At 35.1% G+C, this 19,847-nt stretch overlaps 2 protein-coding genes across 2 annotated transcripts; one reads left to right on the top strand and one right to left on the bottom strand.

Annotated features, from left to right (window-relative positions):
* Positions 1-5,254: 5,254 nt before the first annotated feature.
* LOC112086036 (receptor-like protein EIX1) lies at positions 5,255-11,345 on the top strand. The gene is given in 3 exon segments (XM_024154838.1): positions 5,255-5,286; positions 10,711-10,912; positions 10,914-11,345. Coding segments are annotated over 3 exon segments (666 nt in total).
* Positions 11,346-14,922: 3,577 nt separating this feature from the next.
* LOC18015350 lies at positions 14,923-17,404 on the bottom strand. Its single transcript, XM_024154828.1, is given in 5 exon segments — positions 14,923-15,318; positions 15,677-15,767; positions 16,734-16,792; positions 16,862-17,245; positions 17,248-17,404. Coding segments are annotated over 5 exon segments (702 nt in total). The 3' UTR covers positions 14,923-15,307.
* Between the last annotated feature and the right edge of the window lie 2,443 nt (positions 17,405-19,847).

Below are 19,847 nucleotides of genomic sequence, written 5' to 3'. Positions count from 1 at the left end.
AACCCTGACCAGTAGGTTTCCACTCTGGCCCTGCAAGGGAGAGAACGCAAGAGCTGCACAAGACTCGTCAATATTCACGATCTCGCCGCAGGTAGGTTTCCACTCCTACAAAAAAATCGCCTGTTTCATTCTAGGTCTGATACTTTATGAAAACTTTCGCAACACTAACTATCTAGATCATATACTAGGTGATCAATCAAGCATACATGCAATAAGAACGAGAATAAACAGAGAACAAAGTTAAAATCTCAGATCTATAAACCTAGATGTCTTAATCGATTATGAGAGCCCCTTTCGGGAACCCTAAGCCCAACTCGGGATCTACTCAGACATAGCTGAGGCACTACAAGAAAACAGTTAATTAACGACTACGGTTTGCGACTGATAATGTAGTCACTAAATTTTGTGACTACGTAATGACTGATTAACGATGACCCTACGACTGCGGAAAATCAGTCGCCAAAATGTCGCTAAATAGTGATTGCGAATGTCGTCACTTCTTAGTCGCTATCTAACGACGGATTAGCGACTAATATGTAGTCACGATTAATCACTCGCTAAAACGTCGATAAAGTTGCGACTAATTTGCGACATATGCGGCGAGTCGGTATTATTTAACACGTGTAATACGTTTTAGGGTGGTTGTACTGGTTTTTCGCGACGAACCGTTGGCAGTCGCAATATAGTGACAAAACAGTCGCATATTAGTCGCAAAATTTTCTATATATTGAGATCCCATCTACCTTCTACTTCATTAGTATGCTTGCTATCATTTTGGTAGTTACTTTATAAAATTCCTTTAGCTGTAAGAAATATTTCTTACAAAAAAGGTGAAAAAAGAGTTAAGAAAAAAAAAACTCTTATAATAGAAAGAGAGTTATAATTTTAATTTCCAAAATGTCTGGAAATTATAATTATAATAATTTTAGAGCTTGGATGTATAACCGAATCGATGAAAAGACGGGTAATTTTTCGGATGCGTTTATAGAAGGAGTGGAGCAATTCATGAATTTTGCAAATAATCAGACTATAACACAAAACAATTGTGGTAAATTTTTCTGCCCTTGTAGTGTATGCAAAACGACAAGTTTTTGTTGGGGAGTAAGATTTGGAATCATCTATACAGTAAAGGGTTCATGCCAGATTATTATGTTTGGTATAAGCATGGGAAAGAAATAACTATGGATTATGGAACTAGTTATAATAACAGTCATCTAAGTGGGAGTGAAGAAAAAATGGATAATATAGCTGAAGATAGATATGTGGATATAGTGAATGATGCATTTTGTGATAATTTTCGTCAAGATGATAGCTATTGTCTAGATGAGAGTAATGAAAATGTAGAAGAACCTGTACGTAACCATCCCAAAAAGTTTTACGACTTGTTAGAACCTGTACGTAACCATTTGATGTTGAAGATGCAGAACCAGCTGATGAATTTCAGTGTAACTTATCATCCTCAGATGATGATGAAGATGAAGATGAACCTTACTAATTATTTTGTTTAAACTAGTTGATAATATGATGAAGATTAAGATGAACATTACCAATTTCATTTTTTTAAAAATTGTTTAAATCATTTGATATTAGTTGATATTATCAATTTAACTAAATCAAAATTAAACCAGATTAAGATTAATCTTAAAACCAAATTAAACCCTAAAACTAAACCATATCAAACCAGATTAAAATTTGGTTAACCCATAAAACCTAATTAAACCATACTTAACCAAAATTAACTCACTAACCCTAAATTAACCCGAAGCCCACTAACTAAATCCTAAGCCCACTAACTAAAATTAACCCACTAACCCTAAATTAACCCGAAGCCCACTAACTAAATCCTAAGCCCACTAACACTTAACAAAATTTCTTCTTCCCTCTAGTCGATCTAAACGACTAAACCCTAATTCCTTTTTCTCTTCTCTCGATCATTCCGCCTCTTCTCTCACACCGATTCTCTCTTCTCAACCTGTTTTTCGATTCTAAGTTCTAACCCACACCGATTCTCTCTTATCTTCACTCTTTCTCTCTTCTCCACCGATCTGAAACCCACAAACCGATGGTTACTCGTCGTTCGAAGAAAGGAAGAGGAGGTGGAAAGGCATCGACTGCAAAGACGCCTCTCCCAAGTCGATACGCCTTCACTCCGTCGCCGTCTAACCAGTCTCCACCACCGCTTCAGCCGGAGAGGGCACCGTCGATCTCGGTGACCATCAGAGAATCCTGAACGCTTTTCTTACACAACCAGGAAGGGAAGCTTTCACCACAGTCCTATCTCCTTTACCGAAGCCTAATACAACATGGTAATGCTTTCATTTTCAGCTTGTATTGCTTAGTTTAGTTGTTTAGGTTTGAACTTGATTGGGTGTGGAACTCGGATTAGGTTTCAACATGGTATGCGACTTCATTGCTTAGTTTACAAATTTAGGTTTGGAACTTGATTTTAGGTGTTGTATGCGAATTCGTTGCTTAGATTAGGTAACAATTATGTATGTTTTGATAACTGGTAACTTGTTTGTATCTGAATTTGTAGGTTTGGTCGGGACAAATCTAAACTTACCCGAAAGATCACCAAGATCTTTACAAACAAGTTCGACGGTCCCTTTTACAGCTGGACCTGTGTGCCTCGAGAGAGACAAGAACGGTACTTCATTGAATTTGCGGTAAGTATTTCATTCTTATTCTCATTTGTTTCTTTGATGATTTTCAGTCATTTTAGGCATTTGAAGCAGTTGTTTGTTTGAGTCGTTTGAGTTATTTATAGCAACTGTTTGTTTGCTTCATTTAAAGTTATTGAGGCATTTCATTCTTTGAGTTAGTTGAGGCATTAGATTAGATGTTTCTTAGTTTAGGTTCGCTTAAAAGATCTTCTACTCATTTGATTCATTTGAGGCATTTTAGGCATTTGTGGCATAAGACTTCATCGTTTCTTCTCCTTTGATTAATTTGACTTGTTTTTTTCACTCGCTAATACCATTTTCTATGTTTCTAATGTAGAAAACACACACCTGGGATCCATTAGTAACCGGTGTTGTCCAAGAAAAGTTTGAGAGCATTTGTCTCAATCGGATGAAGGATATGGTGAGCAAGGCAAGGACTACTCGGGAGCAGCCCAACTGGATTGGCGACACTCTCTGGAAACAAATGAATGAATACTGGAACACTGAAGAAGCCAAGGAAAAGAGTGCCACTACATCAGCTGCAAGGATGTCTGAACGTGATGGTCTTGGACCTCATGTCCACTTCTCAGGCCAGAAGTCGTACATACAAATCCAACAAGAGATGGTTAGTTCTCTTCCCTTTTCATTCATCACTTATGTCTATACATCTTTAAACTCTTTTGTTTGACTTTTTTTTTCATTGCAGGAAGAAGAACTTGGAAGGCCGGTGAGTCTTGGTGAAGTTTTCATCAAGACTCATACAAAATCGGATGGCACTTTTGTAGACCGAAAGTCCAAGACGGTGGCTGAAGCGTAAAGAAGAAACTGGAAGAAAAGATGGCTGATCTTGGGGTAGACTCCGAGACTTCAGATGGTACATCACCGCCTGTGGTGCTGTCCGTAGAAGAGGAAAATGAACTCTTTCTTCAGGTAAATACTTTTTTTACATTGTCTTTTATGATATGCTTTTATTCTTTGGATTTTGACAGTTCTGTTATTCTAATACTGTTTTGCAGGCGACTTTCACAAATGAAAGAGGCATTCCTTATGGAATTGGAAGCCTCTCACAAACGACTGGAAAAAGGAAGTACCCAGGAACCTCGGCAACATACAAGGGTCTCGAGGAGCAGCTTCAAGAAGCTCAACGCCTAATAGAAGAACAAGCAGATCAGAACTCAAGGCGTGAGGCAGAGCTTCTCAAAGTTTCTGCTGAGCAACAAGCCAGAATCGACAAGTTAGCTCTGGTGGAAAGGTACTTGACTCATACTGATCCAGGGTTCTTAGATTTTGTGGCTGCAAATCAAGTTTCAAGTAATCCAATGCCTTCACCTAATCACTCTACAACTCCGTAGGTTCTGGTTGGCCTCTGTTTTTCTTTGCTCCTTTATTCTCTTTAAGAACTTATCACAATGATATGCTATGTATTATTTGGGTATTTTGATCACAATGTTTTGGAACAATGTCTATTTTGGTATTTTGGAACAATGCCTATGTTTAATGTAATATATATTTGCTTTTACAAGTTCTTCTAATTATTTGATTTCGAGTTTAGCTTTTTGGTGTAATGAACAAATTTGATCAAATGAAAATAGGAAATATAATGGATTACCAAACCTGAATCCGTTTGATCAAATGAAAGTATGAAGGTTCTCTCTAAAAACGACCTAAATGACAAGTATTTATAGTCTTCAATACTCCATGGTCTCTAGGATTCCAGAATTGAGGCTGAGAATGACTTTGGTCTTCAGAAATATGGGCTTTTAATCGGAGTTGGCCGGCCGCGGTCGGGAATAACGTGACCGCGGGAGATAGGTGGTTAGCCGCGGTCGAGAAGCTTGTGACCGCGGGGAATGGGCTGGTGGCCGCGGTCGCGTGACTTGCTGGCCGTCTTTGAGTGGCTCCGGGCTAATGGAATATCTTGAGATTCAACCGTTGGAATGTCTCCAAACCAAGTCCATTTGAAAGCTGGTTGATTCTTCTATAAGTTGTCCAATTTTGAGGGTGATCAGACGGTGAGAAGGTCTTTTTCTCTCGATGAGAGTTCTGACGGTCTGCATTTATCCAAAAGAGTCTTTTTGTTCTAATTTGTGCCTCTTTATCCCAAATTACCTGAAAAGTCTTTTAAAATCCGGAAACATAGAAATCCTTTGAAAACCTTTGAAAATGGAGTAAAAACACATGTAAAAGATATTAAAGTGATCTATAAAAATGGTTAAAATCTGGTGTTATCAGAACATTGCCACGGTAACGTTGTGGCAAACTTGCATTTAGTTTGGGATTTGGCATGGCTGTTTACCACGGCAGAACCAAGGAGTGGCAACAAGTGTTTAAGGAAGCAAGATCATTCGGTTTTAGCCACGGCTTCATTGCCACGACTAGTTGTGTAGGCATGGCAATTTCCTAACTACACAAGAAGACTGCCCTGTAGTGCCACGGTTCACTTGCCATGGGAGATCACAAGGCGTGACAAACCCATTGTTCTTGAACACAATCCCAGAAATTATGCCATGGAAAACTTTGTTCTTAAAGTTTGCAACCATTTTCCTTTGACATAGTCTGAATATCACGGCCTGACCTCTTGAACCTCAGGCATGGCAAACTCCTCCAAACCTACCAAGGCTGGGTCAGGACCCATTTTGTCCTGGGCTGACCCGGTCCATTAGCACTTAGTATAAATACTTTTTTGGGAGACAACCCTAGGAGAATCTTATCTTCTATCTTGTTTTCTCTTTGTTTCTCCTTCCTTTTTAGTGTAAAACGACCTTGATAAGAGATATCTTCCAGATTGAATCATCTAAAATGTGTTTCTTATCATTACATCATCTCATCTTTGCTTCTAATCATGATTAACATCACCTCTTGCAAAAGAAATGGTGTGTTCATCATGATTAGTGAGTAGTCATCTTTTAAGCTTCTAGGTGTGTAGATTAGGGTGCTTAGATGCTTGATTTATGATGTGTAGGTTCTAGACTCTGATTTCCTTTCCTTAGTTAGCTGCTCTTAATGCTAGATCTTTGCACATCACTCTGATCTAAACCTTAGGCATTTCTCCACCCACAAGGTGTTAATGAAATGCCTGAAAGAGCTAAGCTAAGGGTTTATGCCTTTTTCATCATGAGAGTGATAGTTAAATGCATAAATGACATATTAGAACTGTTTCTTAATGCTCATTGATTCATATTTCACAAATGAGAATTTGGTTTAAAATGGATTAGTGTAGAGGTTAATGCCTTCATGAGAGGATTAATCTAGATTGGAGTTCTAAGTTAATTGTTTTTGAGATCATGTGATTACTTGTTGCATCTTTCTGTGTAAGATTCAGTGTTCTCTTAAGTAGAAACTGTCTGGTCATCATTAGACTTGAAACTTTATGCTTGTTGATTGCTTAATCTTGCCTAAGGTGAATTAATCTTGATTAAGTGATTTGCAAAGGGATTATTGTCATGGGAATGAATTAATCTGCTTTTGAAGTCTAGATGAAAGAGTAGCAAGTGTTGCATTATGTTCTTAGCATCATGAATCAACATTGAAAGCACCATAATCAATGATCACATCTAGAGGTTTAGTTTTCATCATCTTTATTATCATCATCATCTTGTTTGTTTAGCTTGCTTTGTTTACTTATTTATCATTGCTTGTTTGTTTCTTGTTTATGTTTACTTTGTTACTTGTCACAAAAACCTTTCTTGTTTAAATTGAATTAAGAACTTATCTTATAAACTAGGGCCTAACTACCACATATATGGATTTGACACCCTTTATGCTACAACAGAAAAGGGATTGATAACCCTCTAAGAACCTAAAAAATTCTTAGCATCAGTATGGGAAGTGATGGCATACATTCACAACATGATATGCATGATACTAATGTATATAACTCGACGAATCATGGGGAATTTATTTTTGTTACAGTTACATAAGGAGCATGGATAAATTTATTTAATGGGTTTTCATTAAAAAAAAAATAATAAAAAATAGACAGGAAAAACATGATAATATTTTAAATAATGATAATCAGATTTTCATATCGATATTTTTTTGAGGAAAGACCTAATGGTATGAATCAACTTTCAAGTTTCAACCTCCAACTCAGTGGGGCCAATAAAGATTATTGAAACACCAACTTTCAAATACTTTTATTTTTAGTCATAAAAATAGACAGAAAAAAGCATTGAAATTAATATTTTAAATAATAATAATCGGATTTTCGTACTGATATTGTATGGAGGAAAGACCTAATGATATGAATCTTTGATTCTTTCAACCTCTAACTCAGTGGGGCCAATGAAGATTGTTTAAACACCAACTTTAAAACACCTCTATTTTTATGCAACTATAATTTGTGCTTGATATATTAAGTTCATCCTTACTTAACTATAGAAATTCATTGCTTTATTCACATATTACACGAGTCACAAAGAGTAGATAAATTCCTTTTACAATTGAATAATGATTAATTTGTGTGGAATTATGGATTAGATTTTCAAAAGAAAAAAAAATGAATTTAGCCATAAAAAAAATTGATCTGGATGTTTTAAACAGCGATAATCGACTTCAAATTCAAATTCGAATATGGTGTAAAACTGAATTAATAACAAGATCACTCAGATTATCTATGGACGAATATTAACTTTTAGATTTTTTTTTTCTTCGATGATAGATCCAATCAATTTTTGGTTTAGTATAAAACAATAAAAAAAATCAATAACTTTTTTGTAATAGCTTTATAAAAAAATATTAACTTCTGAATTATAAGTTTTTGTAGCCCTCACACAGTGCGGGCCTGTTAGCTAGTTTATTTATAATTATCGAGCTGATGGGGTTATGCATATGGTAAAATTAATAAAGGAAGTGCTAAGCTAAATGAACGTTAAAAAATATCATCTTTAGTTGATCTTGATTAAAATTAGTCATTAAATTGCATTCGGTTAAAGAAAACAAAAGAAGTATAAAAGGAGGAGGAAAAATAAACTGAAATTTAAAGAAGATATGTTGAAAAAGACAAACTAAAAGTCGAATAAAACCCTGGAGAAGAAAACCAGAAGAAAAAGAAGACAAAAATGAAAGATGGAAAACAAGTGAAAGAAGAAGAAAACCAGAAGATGAAAGAAAAGGGTAAAGAATAAGACAATGAAATATCTATCAGAAGAAGAAGAAGCAGAAGTCAAAGAAGATGAAGAAGAAGAAGGACAAAATATGAAGGAGAAAAAAAATCTAAAGATCAATAAAAAGAAGAAGAGAAAGACAAATTTGATGAAGATGAGGAAGAAAGAAAAGACAAAGAACAGAAAAATAAAAATTAGAAGATGGATAAGAATTAGAATAAGGAAAACACGAGGAAGAAAAAATATCTAAAAGTTGAATAAGAGGAAGATGAGGAAGACGAAGTCAATGAAGAAGCAGAATGAAGCATTCTAAATAAAAGAAATACAATAATAAGAATAAGAAAAATTTGGACAAAATGAAGATGTTGAAGAATAAATAGGGGAAGAGGATGATGAATTTGTGGAAGAAAAACTACATAGAATATTTGAGAAGAAGTCCAGTAGCAATCTTATGGTGTTGGTCTCAACTTACAAAATTATTAGATATTATCACTAAAGACCTTAGAAGGTAATCAACTTGAAAGTGAAAACAACATTAAAAAGCTTATATCGAGAAGATAAATTGTGGAAAAGACTTTTTTATAATAAATAATGATACTTAAAGTCTGCACAATAACAACATGTTTAGAGAGATAGGAGACATATATATGTCGATCTTGATGTTGTATGTGTTGCCTTAACGGTTATGACTTATACTTGCTACAGACATTTGTATAATGAAGAAATTTTTATCCTAAGATGATTGTAAATTTTGTTTCAATTAGACATTGTGATTTTGCTTCAGATTTCATACTATATATCCTCGAGGATTCATGTTAGAAAATGAGATAATATGTGTTCACATTATCTATGTGATTCTACTCTGCAAGAATCTTTCAAACTGATTGATTTTGTAAAGATAGTCAAGCTCATAAAAACGTTAAAATATATGTCTAACAACTTCCAAGCTACAAATGAATAAATAAAAAAAGAAAAAAAAAGGAAGAGAAACAATTGAAATACAAAAAAAAAGGAGAGAAGAACACAAAGAAGAAGTAGAAGATGTGGAAGAATGAGAAGATTACGTATACAAAGACTATAAATAAAAACAAAAAATGAAGAGAATCAGATGAAGAAAACAATGAGGATCGGAAGAAAAAAATGAAAAAAAAAACTGATGAGAAAAATAAGAAGTCAAAGAAGACTAAGACAGTAAAGAAGAAGAAGTAGGAGTTGAAAACAATGGAGGATAAAAACGAAAAGACGAAAATATGAGAAAAACTAAAAGATAAAGAAGAGGGAGAAGAAAAGACAAACTCAACGAAGAAAATGATGAAAAGAACAATTGTTGACAAAGACGGTGAACAAAAAAGAAGAAATGACGAATTTGGAGATGAAAATAATAAGAAAAGAAGTCTGAGGAGAAAATCTGTACATAATAGACGAAGAAGTGGATGGAGGAAAATACGTTAAAGAAAAAAGAAGAAGACCAGACAATGAAGAAGACCAAGTAGAAGTTGAAAAAAATGAAAGAGACGGAAAAACAGATGAATAAGAAATTAGAGAAGATGAAGCCGATAAAGGAAACTCAAAAATACGAGGAAAAATATTAAGAAATGGAAAATATAAACCATAAGAGGACTAATAATATAGATAAGATGAACATGTTTTACATATGATGAATTATTTGGAGAAAAGAAGAATAATCAGAAGAAGAGGAATAAGAAGTCAGAAAAGCAGGAAAAAAAAAGCATATGATAGAAGATGAAATGGAATAATGGAGAAATATGGAAGAGAAAAATTAAATGAAGACTTTAAAGGAGGAGAAGATGTAAAATTGGAGAAGAGGAAGAATAACATAAATTAGAAAAACGTGAAGATAAAGAAAAATACGAAGAAAACACAGAAAAACAGAAAGTTGAAGAGAACAAAGAAGATGAAGGCAATGAAGAAAGAAAAGAAAGAAGTAGAATAAAGAGAATAAGAAAACTCAGAAGAAGAAGTAGAAGTAGAAGTCAAAGACGTTGATGAAGATGAAAGAATAAAATGAAGAATAAAAAATTGAAAGATGTATAAGAGGAAAAAAAATAAAAGTTGAAAACGATACTGAAGAAGTAAAAGATAAAGGGAAAGAAGAAGGCGTGAAAAATAAAAAACCTGAAGAATAAGAAGGAGAAGAAGACAAAGATAATGTAGAAGGAGAAGGAAAAAGAAAAACTAGAAGACGATGATGAAGATGAAGAATAGCCGGGATAAGAAATAAAAAAGACAATGTTTATTTTTTTTGGGGCACATTTATCTCGATTTAGTATGTTTTATTCTAATTTTCTTTGTTTGTAATATAAAATTTTGTTTTGCGTTTTTAAAACTCTTAGGCCCGCGCAAGGCGCAGATTAAACACCTAGTTAAAATAAATTGTTCAAAAAAAGTTCTGCTGACAATATGTGAATAGCTGAGATGTCTTTTTCTGAACAAGAAAATATTTTATTTGAATAAAGTGAATATGATGTTTTTATAGAGCACGGAGATTGGTTACAATTTTAAATAAAGAAATCTTATTATAAAAGTTGGAGCTTTCAATGTGAGCATAGCACATAACCAAAATCATGACTCATGAGATTGTGACATATGTTTTTTCTTAATTTAGATTATGACATGTATTAATGCAATGATATAAACTTCTTATTCTTAATTATTTACTTTAGAAAAAAAAAACTAAATTGTGTATTTTAATAAATGGAGATTACTAAATAAATAAAAGAAATGAAAAAAAACAGAAACTACCATTTAATAAAATTATGTCTTTGAAACGTTATCATTTATTTAAAATGATTTAAATAATATGTATCAATTTATACTGTCATTATTCTGAATCATAAAACATAAATTAAATAACCTTGTATGATCTTAAATTTAAATTTAATTATACAGATCATAATTGCAATTTAATTTTAAAATTTAAGTAATTTTTTATATTATTGCATATTATGCGGACCTAATTTTTATATTTCTTCTGCATACGGCAATGAGATACTAGATTATATGTATGGGATGGATTTATCAAACAATGAATTAAGTGGTGTTATCCCCATAGAGCTTGGAGATCTTTCAAAACTACGAGCTTTGAATCTATCTCATAATTTTATGTCGAGTTCTATAGCATCCAAACTTCTCCAATCTGAAGGATATTGAAAGCCTTGATCTGTCTTACAATATTTTACATGGAAGCATTCCTCACAAGCTAACCAGCTTTACTTCACTTGCTGTGTTCGATGTGTCTTACAAAAATTTATCCGGAATCATTCCCCAAGGATGGCAATTTAACACTTTCAACGAGCACAACTACTTAGGCAATCTTTTTCTTTGTGGACCACCAACCCACACAAGTTGTGAAGCTAGGAATACCTCAGATAATGAAGGCAAAGAAGAGGAAGAAGCTGCTATTAACATGTTGGTTTTCTATATTAGTATTGCTTCAACTTATGTGACAGCTTTGACAGGTATTTTCGTACTTATGTGTGTTGATAGTCTTTGGCGTCAAACATGGCTTTGCATTGTTGATGCTTTCATTGCCTCAACGAACAATAAGTTGTCTTGATTTCATTTCAGTTCAGTTCTGGGATATTGCTGTTACAAGTATTGCAATATCGAGAACTAAAAATGATGATATTTTGTGAATAAAGTGTTCCACTGGTTTGACATTCTGGTTTGAACAGTTGTGAGATTATAAAAGTGGTGTAAACTTACTAAACCAAAAAATTGAGTGAAGCACCTTATAAGTTTAGTTTTACATATTGGTGTATTTCTTTCAGGAAAATTGTCCCATATGACACTTTTTGTGTTTAATTTTAAAAATGTCATCCTTAGGTGTTTTATTACACCTTATGGCACACTGTATATGGAAAAGACGAATAAGACCCTTGCTTCAATTAAAACATAATAACTTAATTAAAAATCTCTATGTTAGTGGACCTGACAACAAAATCCAAACTGATGCAGATACAGTTGAATTAGAGTAATAAATAAAACTAATAATAAAGCTTAGAGAACCATTTAATGAGTCATGATATGCGTGTGCTATGCATTAATGAAAGTTAATAGCAATTCTCACTAAAGAGAAAACGAATGACTGAGATTTATCCAAGTTTTATGTATGTACTAAGCAAATAGTAAAAGGCAAAAATAAACCTAGAAATTAGTAAATATGAATGGATATACGATTGAAGTGTACAAGACTAAAGTGTACACAACGGAAGTGTACATGTACATGATTTATATATACCGACTGAAATGTACACAACTGAAGTGTACAGATTAAAGTGTATACGACTGAAGTGTTTATGACTGAAGTGTACGACTTAAATGTACAAGATTAAAGTGTACCCGACTGAAGTATATAAGACTGAAAAATAAGAAATTACATTATCGTGTACACGACTGAAGTGTACATGACTAAAATACATTATCAAATTTCATTCTGTCATTTTTAAAAATTTAAAATTTAACAAAAAATCTATATACTTTTCAGATATATTATTAATTTTTTATTATTTAGAATAATAAATGATTTAAAGTAAAATAAAAAATTAAAGAAAAGAAGAAAGAGAAAATAATATTATTTTTAAAAAGGAGTTTTTGTCGACCAAATTCATTATAAGCCCAAAATGGGCCGAGTTACAAATGGTATTCGAAGTCCATCACCCATACAATTGTTAAAGCTCAATCGCTACCCACAAACAGAAGATAACGATAGATCTAAAGTAAACATGTGTCCCAACGTGGACATCTTCAATATCACCACATGTGCTCTTTTACATTGTCGGAGATGAGCAGCGCTTCACCGGAACCTCCTTCTGATAAGTTTTGAGCAGGTTGAAGCTGATTAAATCAAACTAATTTCACTCAGTTCTTGCCCACAATCTTCGAAAACCATTTGATTACTCTTTCTTTGGAGATAAATACCTTCCATGGAAAACCAATAAAATCCCAGATGATAGAAAATCTTCTAACCGCCAAAAAATAACCTCTGATTGTCTCTAGCTCGAGACCCAGCACCCTCCGCCTTGACTAAAGCTTTTCAATAGGGTATTTAGGGAGAAATTTCTCCCAGTCAAGAGAAGACAATACCAAATTTCAGGACGATATTCACCATCATCACCGCCTCACACAAGAGGAGTAAAGCTGTAGAAGAAGACAACTCCAAACAATCCGGTCAAGCCGGAATTTTATTATCTGATCAAAGTCGGAAACGCAGAAACCGATATAAAAAAAACTTCGATCAAATGATCGAAAGTATGAGAGAAAAAATTTCCTCTCTCTGTGAAAGATGTGAAAGAGAGAATGGAGAAGAAAGCAAAAAACTCTCAATCACGTCTTCAATCGCCCTAAGGAGAGAGAAGGGAGCGAAACATAAATTTTAATTTTGGTCAATATGAAAATATAACCGCTCTCTCTCATACAAAAATAACTTTTGAAAGATGTGGGTCAGAACTTTTCCAAAAGCAGAACACCGATATATAAGAGCATCTCTATCAGCAGAACATCGTGAGGGGTTCTTGGCCCGTTAATATAAGCAAACGGAATTAAAAAAGATCAAAAAGGCCTAAAAGCTAAGAACCAACTCTTAGCTAAGAATCCGAAGAGGGGAGTTCATAAGCGACGTATTCGATTCTGATTGGGTATGGTTTATAATTTTTTTTAATCAAAACTCTAATCTCTCTCCTTCCTCGACATTTCTTCGTGATTGAACCAAAAAAAAAATTCTTCTCTTTTTCTCTGGCGATTGACTCTTCTTTCGTGATTAATCAAATAATTGTTCAACATTTTTTTTTAGAAAAAGAATTATTATTTTATTTCTAAGAACCCTTAAACGGAGTTCACTTATGGACGCTCAAAATAACAGCAAATTCTTCATTATTCCAAAATAAAAAAAAAATACTTAAATAATAATAATACCACATGGAGGGTTCACTGCTGAATGATGGTCTAAGGTATATGTCACAAATAGTACGGTATCATAGGATAGAATAAAACACTTTTGGGTAATAATTCGGGAATTAAACACTTATTTGAAGCAATTACTTCTTTTTTTGTGTGCTCACATCGAAATTTCTGCTAAACATAGAGTATGTCCATCAGGGGTTTAGATAAGGTTCATGGCCCAATTTCATAGATCAAAACTATTAAAAAAAAAAGAAAAAAAAACTCATTTTCGACGAACCTATTCTTTCCGAAGAGCCTGATTCTTCACCACGTGAAAGTATATAATTGGTCGAAAATTGTGTTTTAATTTCTTCATTTTTCTTAAATCTAAAAACATAATATTAAATTCTTATGAACACTGTCATTAAATTCTTAGAGGTTCAGGTCTTAGATACTTTCTCTGGACAGTTCACAATGAAAGGCTACTGTGACAGCTTCTCTCAAAATATAGGAGAGAGATAATTGGCAACTCAAAAACTAATAAATCAAGGATTAAAAGTCGAAAGGAAAAATACAGATAAAAAGGTTAAGGCTACACAACACTTGTTTGAGACTTAAAAAGAGTCCTGAAGGTAGTACACAAGCACACAATCAAACTAGTTTATTCCAATAACAGACATAAGGAAGCGAAGTCTAACACTAGCATTTGCAATTTCATGACTATCCTGGTTCATCAACCTTGACTGAGGAGGCTCGACCACTCCGGTGAATACATAAAGAGCCTTCAACTTGATGCGATCCTCCCAAGGAATCGGCACTCTAAGGTGGTTTAATGGATAATCCTTGACTCCAAAGACTTTCACGGAGAAGATGCTAAGGCGTGAGAGTAAATCCCGAAAATCCTTAGGCCCAAACTCGCGGTGAAAAGGAATGAAACAAGGGGGTGGAACAAAGAAAGAGAAAAACGCCGGTAAAAGGATGTTAAGGCGTGAGAAATGAATTCCCGAAAATCCCTAAGCCCCAATTACTACTAACGGAATTCCCAAACTCTGCAAACGAAGGCTGCGTCAAGTTTTATGGACTGAACTTGATAAACCGGGTTGATCAATGGATAACCTCCATAAGATCGAAAATGAGAATCACTCTCAAAAAAGTTCCAAAAATAATGAATCAAAGTCTTATTTCTTCAAAAAGAGATTACACTTATTTATAGGAATAGAAAACTTGTAAAGAAAGCTAATTATTAAATGATCTCGAAAATATAAGAAGACTAAAACTAAATCAAAGGAAATAAATAGAGTTGAAAAACTCTTGGCCTTCTTGACTTTTTATTCATGACTCTTCACTTCATTTTCGTCACCTCCTTTGACCAGAAAAATAAAGTGCTTATTTTGAGCTCTTCTTGGACTTCTATCATTCTTAAAATGGGTTGGACTCTATAGGTAACATCTTGAATGGATTTCTTCATGCTTCTCTTGTCAAAATCTTCATAAATTTGCTCATTAAGTGCTTCTTTGAACTTCTTAGCATTTAGCCCTTTCCATGATCATATCACAACTCCTCTGTATAGGTGGCACTCCTTGCAACACTGTATCCTACTACCTTCCTTAACGCCTCCATCTTCTCCCATAAATTTCCTCACTGTACACCTGCAAATGCCAGTGTTCCTCTTAGCTACATCTAAAGCATACATATTTGAAAGTAGATTCACTGACTTCAAAATCATATTTTAGAATCAAACTCAATGCAGAACGGTTTATCCACTAAACTCTGTGATGAAGAAGAAAAAAAGTCATTCGGATCCCCACCAGAATTTCAGAGGTAGGGAAAGATATTTAAGTTAAAAAATGTTACTAAAATCGGGCATCATAACAGAATAAAGACATCCCGAACCAAAGCATTCTAAGCCACCACATATAACTAATGGCACAAAGAAAAATTTAGCAATGAACGTACGCATAAGAACCCAAAACATGACATTTTAGATTGATGAGTAAAACCGGTTACCTGCACGCCCGGTTTTTTTCTTTTTCTTAGTTGTGTTTTTTTGTTTCTCTTCCCCGGTTCCACGTGCCGCACTAACATCTTGGTTCATTGGCTGGTCAAGAGATCAGAGAATGGTTTTAAAATAATCTCAATCAGTTAAACTAAAACTGCTAACACGAGTCTATGGAATTCATTTTTCGGTTCCACAATTATGACTTCACCCTAATTATGTATACCGAACTGTATAAACCCAGCATTGCCTTTATAAAAGACTTACGGACTCAACCCAGCATCGCCCTTTTAAAGGACTTTCGGACTCAGCTGGACCCAACCAAAGAAGTTCAAATCAAGCATCACAAGATCATGCATAGGACTCAACGTTTACACAAATCAAGGTGAGGATGTCCAGCCTGGTAAGCTAGTGATCTATCAAATCAAACACATTAATTGGTCCATGTGAGATAATGAGTTAATCATGGCTACATATCTCTCTCAGGTGAGACAAATTTTGAAACGTGCAGTAATAGTTAATTATGGTTTGAAGCTAATACTAATCACTAGTGAACCAGCCTCTATCAACCCAAATAAATCCTCACGAGTCCATGCATGGGTGTCTTATACAAAAATCTATCCAGGAGTTTTCTTTTTGTTTTTAATTCAACTGAGAGTCATTGGAATACGTACCAACCGAGGTGGTGTGGGAACTGTAACAGAGATGAACACAATTTATAGAACCTTTTGGATAGTGACAACATCTTTTTAAATTATGACTCGTCATAACCTTTATCGCTAAAGAGGATTCACCCACAAAGATCCACAAGACCACCCACAGAAAGAAAGAATACCATTAAAAGAACACTCACCAACATAATTATATTAGTATAGGCAGAGTATTCACCCGTGAAACAAAACCAGTAGCAAAAATGTGTGGCAAGACAACACTCAATTACTCCCTAGAATGCATGCAAATAAGAAACTGAGCATGGATTTATCCGGTACTCAACTAGAAGTAGGGGATGTTCGAATATGTTATATCATTCAGGTATTAACTCATAAGATGATAGGACTAAGTCTTAACCTCATTGGAAGATGTTTCTTCATCCTTTCCCATAAATGCTTCAGTTACCCCAAGTTCCCCTGCAAAGTGTATGAATCTCGGTGAGCGATTTCACTAGATATAAGATTTAAATAATTATCACAAACAACCTTCACGTCCAGTCTCAGGCGCCTCCTGCTTTCCAGGCTGATCTTGAACATTCACTGATCTGGCATTTCCAGAATTTTCGCCATCTTGTAATTCTTTCTCAGAAGTTCCTCTCTCAGTTTTACCCTCTTCCCTAATTCTCTCTAACAAGCTCGTTGACTCTTTTGACATCTCCTCATCTTCCTCGATTGGAATCAGAATTGGTTCAGCCTCATAAACTTCAGCAGTGCCTGCACCACGACCAAGCTTGCTGTCCTCAGATGTAAATTCATCCTTCTCACTTCTACCGGGTTCTTCATTAGCTGGAAGCAGGCTACTCATGACCTTCTGAGTACAAGCATAGTTTACCAAGAAGAGACAAAAAGGAACAGAGAAGATAAAGGCGATGTAGAGGCGACAACAAGTGGAGGAAAAAGGAGTGGAGCTGAAGAAAGTACAACACCAGCTGTTAGAACCTTCTTCCCAACACTTACTGCTTTACTCCAAATCCAACTTATCTTGCCTTCACTCTGATTTGAGTCATATTTCTCCATTGTTTGAATCATGATGCTACCTTCGATTCTGCAAGAATACAGTCAAAAGGGTAAATTTTCATAGACAAAAGAGAGTAATTTTTCATAGACAAAAGAATCGAATAAAGAGAAAATCTAACATCTTACAAGAAAAACATCATTTTACAACGGCCGAAATGGTCGTTATTTCGTCGTAATAGGGCTATTACGACGAACTAGACGATTTCGAAATCGTCGTAAAGTCATCGTCATAATAGACAAATCGTCGTAAAATCTTCGTATAATATACGACGGTTTCGTTTCGTCGTAACATCGAGGGAAACAGAATCGTCGTAAATGCGTCGTATAGTTTACGACGATTGTACATCGAATTGCGTCGACTTAGTCTTCGCCTGGACCGTCGTTAAGTGGTCATTAATGGTCGACATAAAATCGTCGTAAAATGTACGACGCACAAATCGTCGTAAATCAATCGTAAAGTATTTAATCATTTCGTCGTAAAATCGTCGTAAATCACGGACGTATAATCGTCGTATTTGTCGTCATACATTTTAGTCGTAAATCCGTCGTAATATTTACGACGAATGTACAACGGTTTTAATAAAGATATTACGACGATTATACGACGTTTAATATGATTGAAAATTAAAAAAAAAAATTAATTCGAATTAAAATTTAAATTAAAAAAAAATAATTTACAATTTAAAATTTATTAAAATTTGAAATTAAAATTAATTGTAATTTACAAAAAAAAACCCTACAGATCTAAATCTAAATCTAAATCGATCCCGTCGATCCCGTCACCGGCCTCCTCTCCTTGTCCTGGACGTGTTCCTTGCCGGGTCTTCGGTTTAATGCTTCCGCCGGCGCCTGATCTCCGGCTCTAGGAGGCTCAACCCCGAGAGATCGGAACATCTCCTCGTCCGTCTGCACCGGCGGTTGCGTTCTAGTGGATGACCCGGCGGCAGACGATCCGACAACCCCATCAGCCTGCAGCTTGTCCAACTGCGCCATGAGCTCCGGGTTGTCGGCTCCCATGATCTCGAAGAGACCGTAGAGCTGGTCGATCCTCGTCTCGTAACGGGTCCGCATCTGATCGATCTCCTGGCGGATAACCGGATCCGGGACCCGGACGTGACCAGTCGCCGTAGCTCTCGGGGTATCACGGATGGACCCCATCCCTAATACCCGCCCCTTTTTCCTTGGGGCAACCTACAAATATTTAAAAATATTATGGTTAGAAATTTAATTTAAAACTAAAGTTACATTAATTAAATATAGTAATTAAATTTACCTCTTCGAAGATCTGGTCCATCTCCGCCACCGTCAGCGCCGGGGTCGATTGGACCAAGCTACCTCCGGGAGACGTTTGACGCGCCTGCTGAGTCAGCTGCGTCTGTCGCTCCTCGATCGCCGCACAGGCGGCGTTGTAGATCTCCTCCGCCCGAGGATCCGTGAATTCGCTGTTCCGCTTTTTATGCGTCTCGGCGAAAACCTTCGTCATCGGAGGAAGTTCTCCTCCATTATCTTCGACCTACAAAATCAAAATGAAAAAATTAATTAGTATCGCGAAATAAGAGTTAATTATTTGAAAACAAAAAAAATAGTAATTTTAATTTACTTACCATCATAAGCCGTCTTCCGGCAAAAGGAATCTGGCCGGAAGTGTGCGGAACGTTCTTCCGATTTCCCGCATCGTCAGTAGCGTTCCTGAAAAATATTTCATTAGAATCTATTATAAGAAAACAAATAATGTAAATATTATTGGAATTAACGGAATCTCTTAGCCCGAGGAGCCATATCGAATGAATCTACAAAATTTTAAAAAATTTGTTACTAATTTTTCAAATATTTATTTAAATTTACAAAATCCGGGCCTATCTAAATTCCGAAACCTAAATCTAAATTCCAACCTAAATCTAAATTCCGAACCTAAATCTAAAATAATATGTAATGAAATTAATTTAAAAAAAAACTTACAACTTTTGGCTGGGAGAGTATGGAGAGAGGGAGTGGTTTAGGGATTAGAGAGAGAAAGTATTGTAGAGAGAGAGGGGAGAAGAGAGGAATGAGCGACGAAAGGGGGAAAACTCGCGTCCCTTATATAGATTTTGTGATCGTCGTAAAATCGTCGTAACTTTACGACGGTTTTACGACTATTCGGTTGTATAACAGTCGGTCCACTGCATGACATGACACGTGTCGTGATGGGAGCATTTGACCGTTACGACGGTTTTACGACGATTAAACCTAAAACCGTCGTAAAATCGTCGTAAGGTCTAAACATTTATAACCTCGTACCTCAGATCAAGAGCTTATCCGGTGCAAACGTTACGACGGTTTTACGACGGTTTTGGGTTTAATCGTCGTAAATTTACGATTATATTACGACGATTTTACGATGTTTTTAAAAAAAAGTGAGTAAACCCTAAATCTTATAAATGGGATATTGCATAAAGAACAATGCAAAGGCTAT

The sequence above is a fragment of the Eutrema salsugineum genome, unplaced genomic scaffold, assembly GCF_000478725.1.
Source record: "Eutrema salsugineum unplaced genomic scaffold, Eutsalg1_0 scaffold_24, whole genome shotgun sequence".
Taxonomy (NCBI): domain Eukaryota; kingdom Viridiplantae; phylum Streptophyta; class Magnoliopsida; order Brassicales; family Brassicaceae; genus Eutrema; species Eutrema salsugineum.
This window is presented reverse-complemented; position numbering and strand designations above follow the sequence as displayed.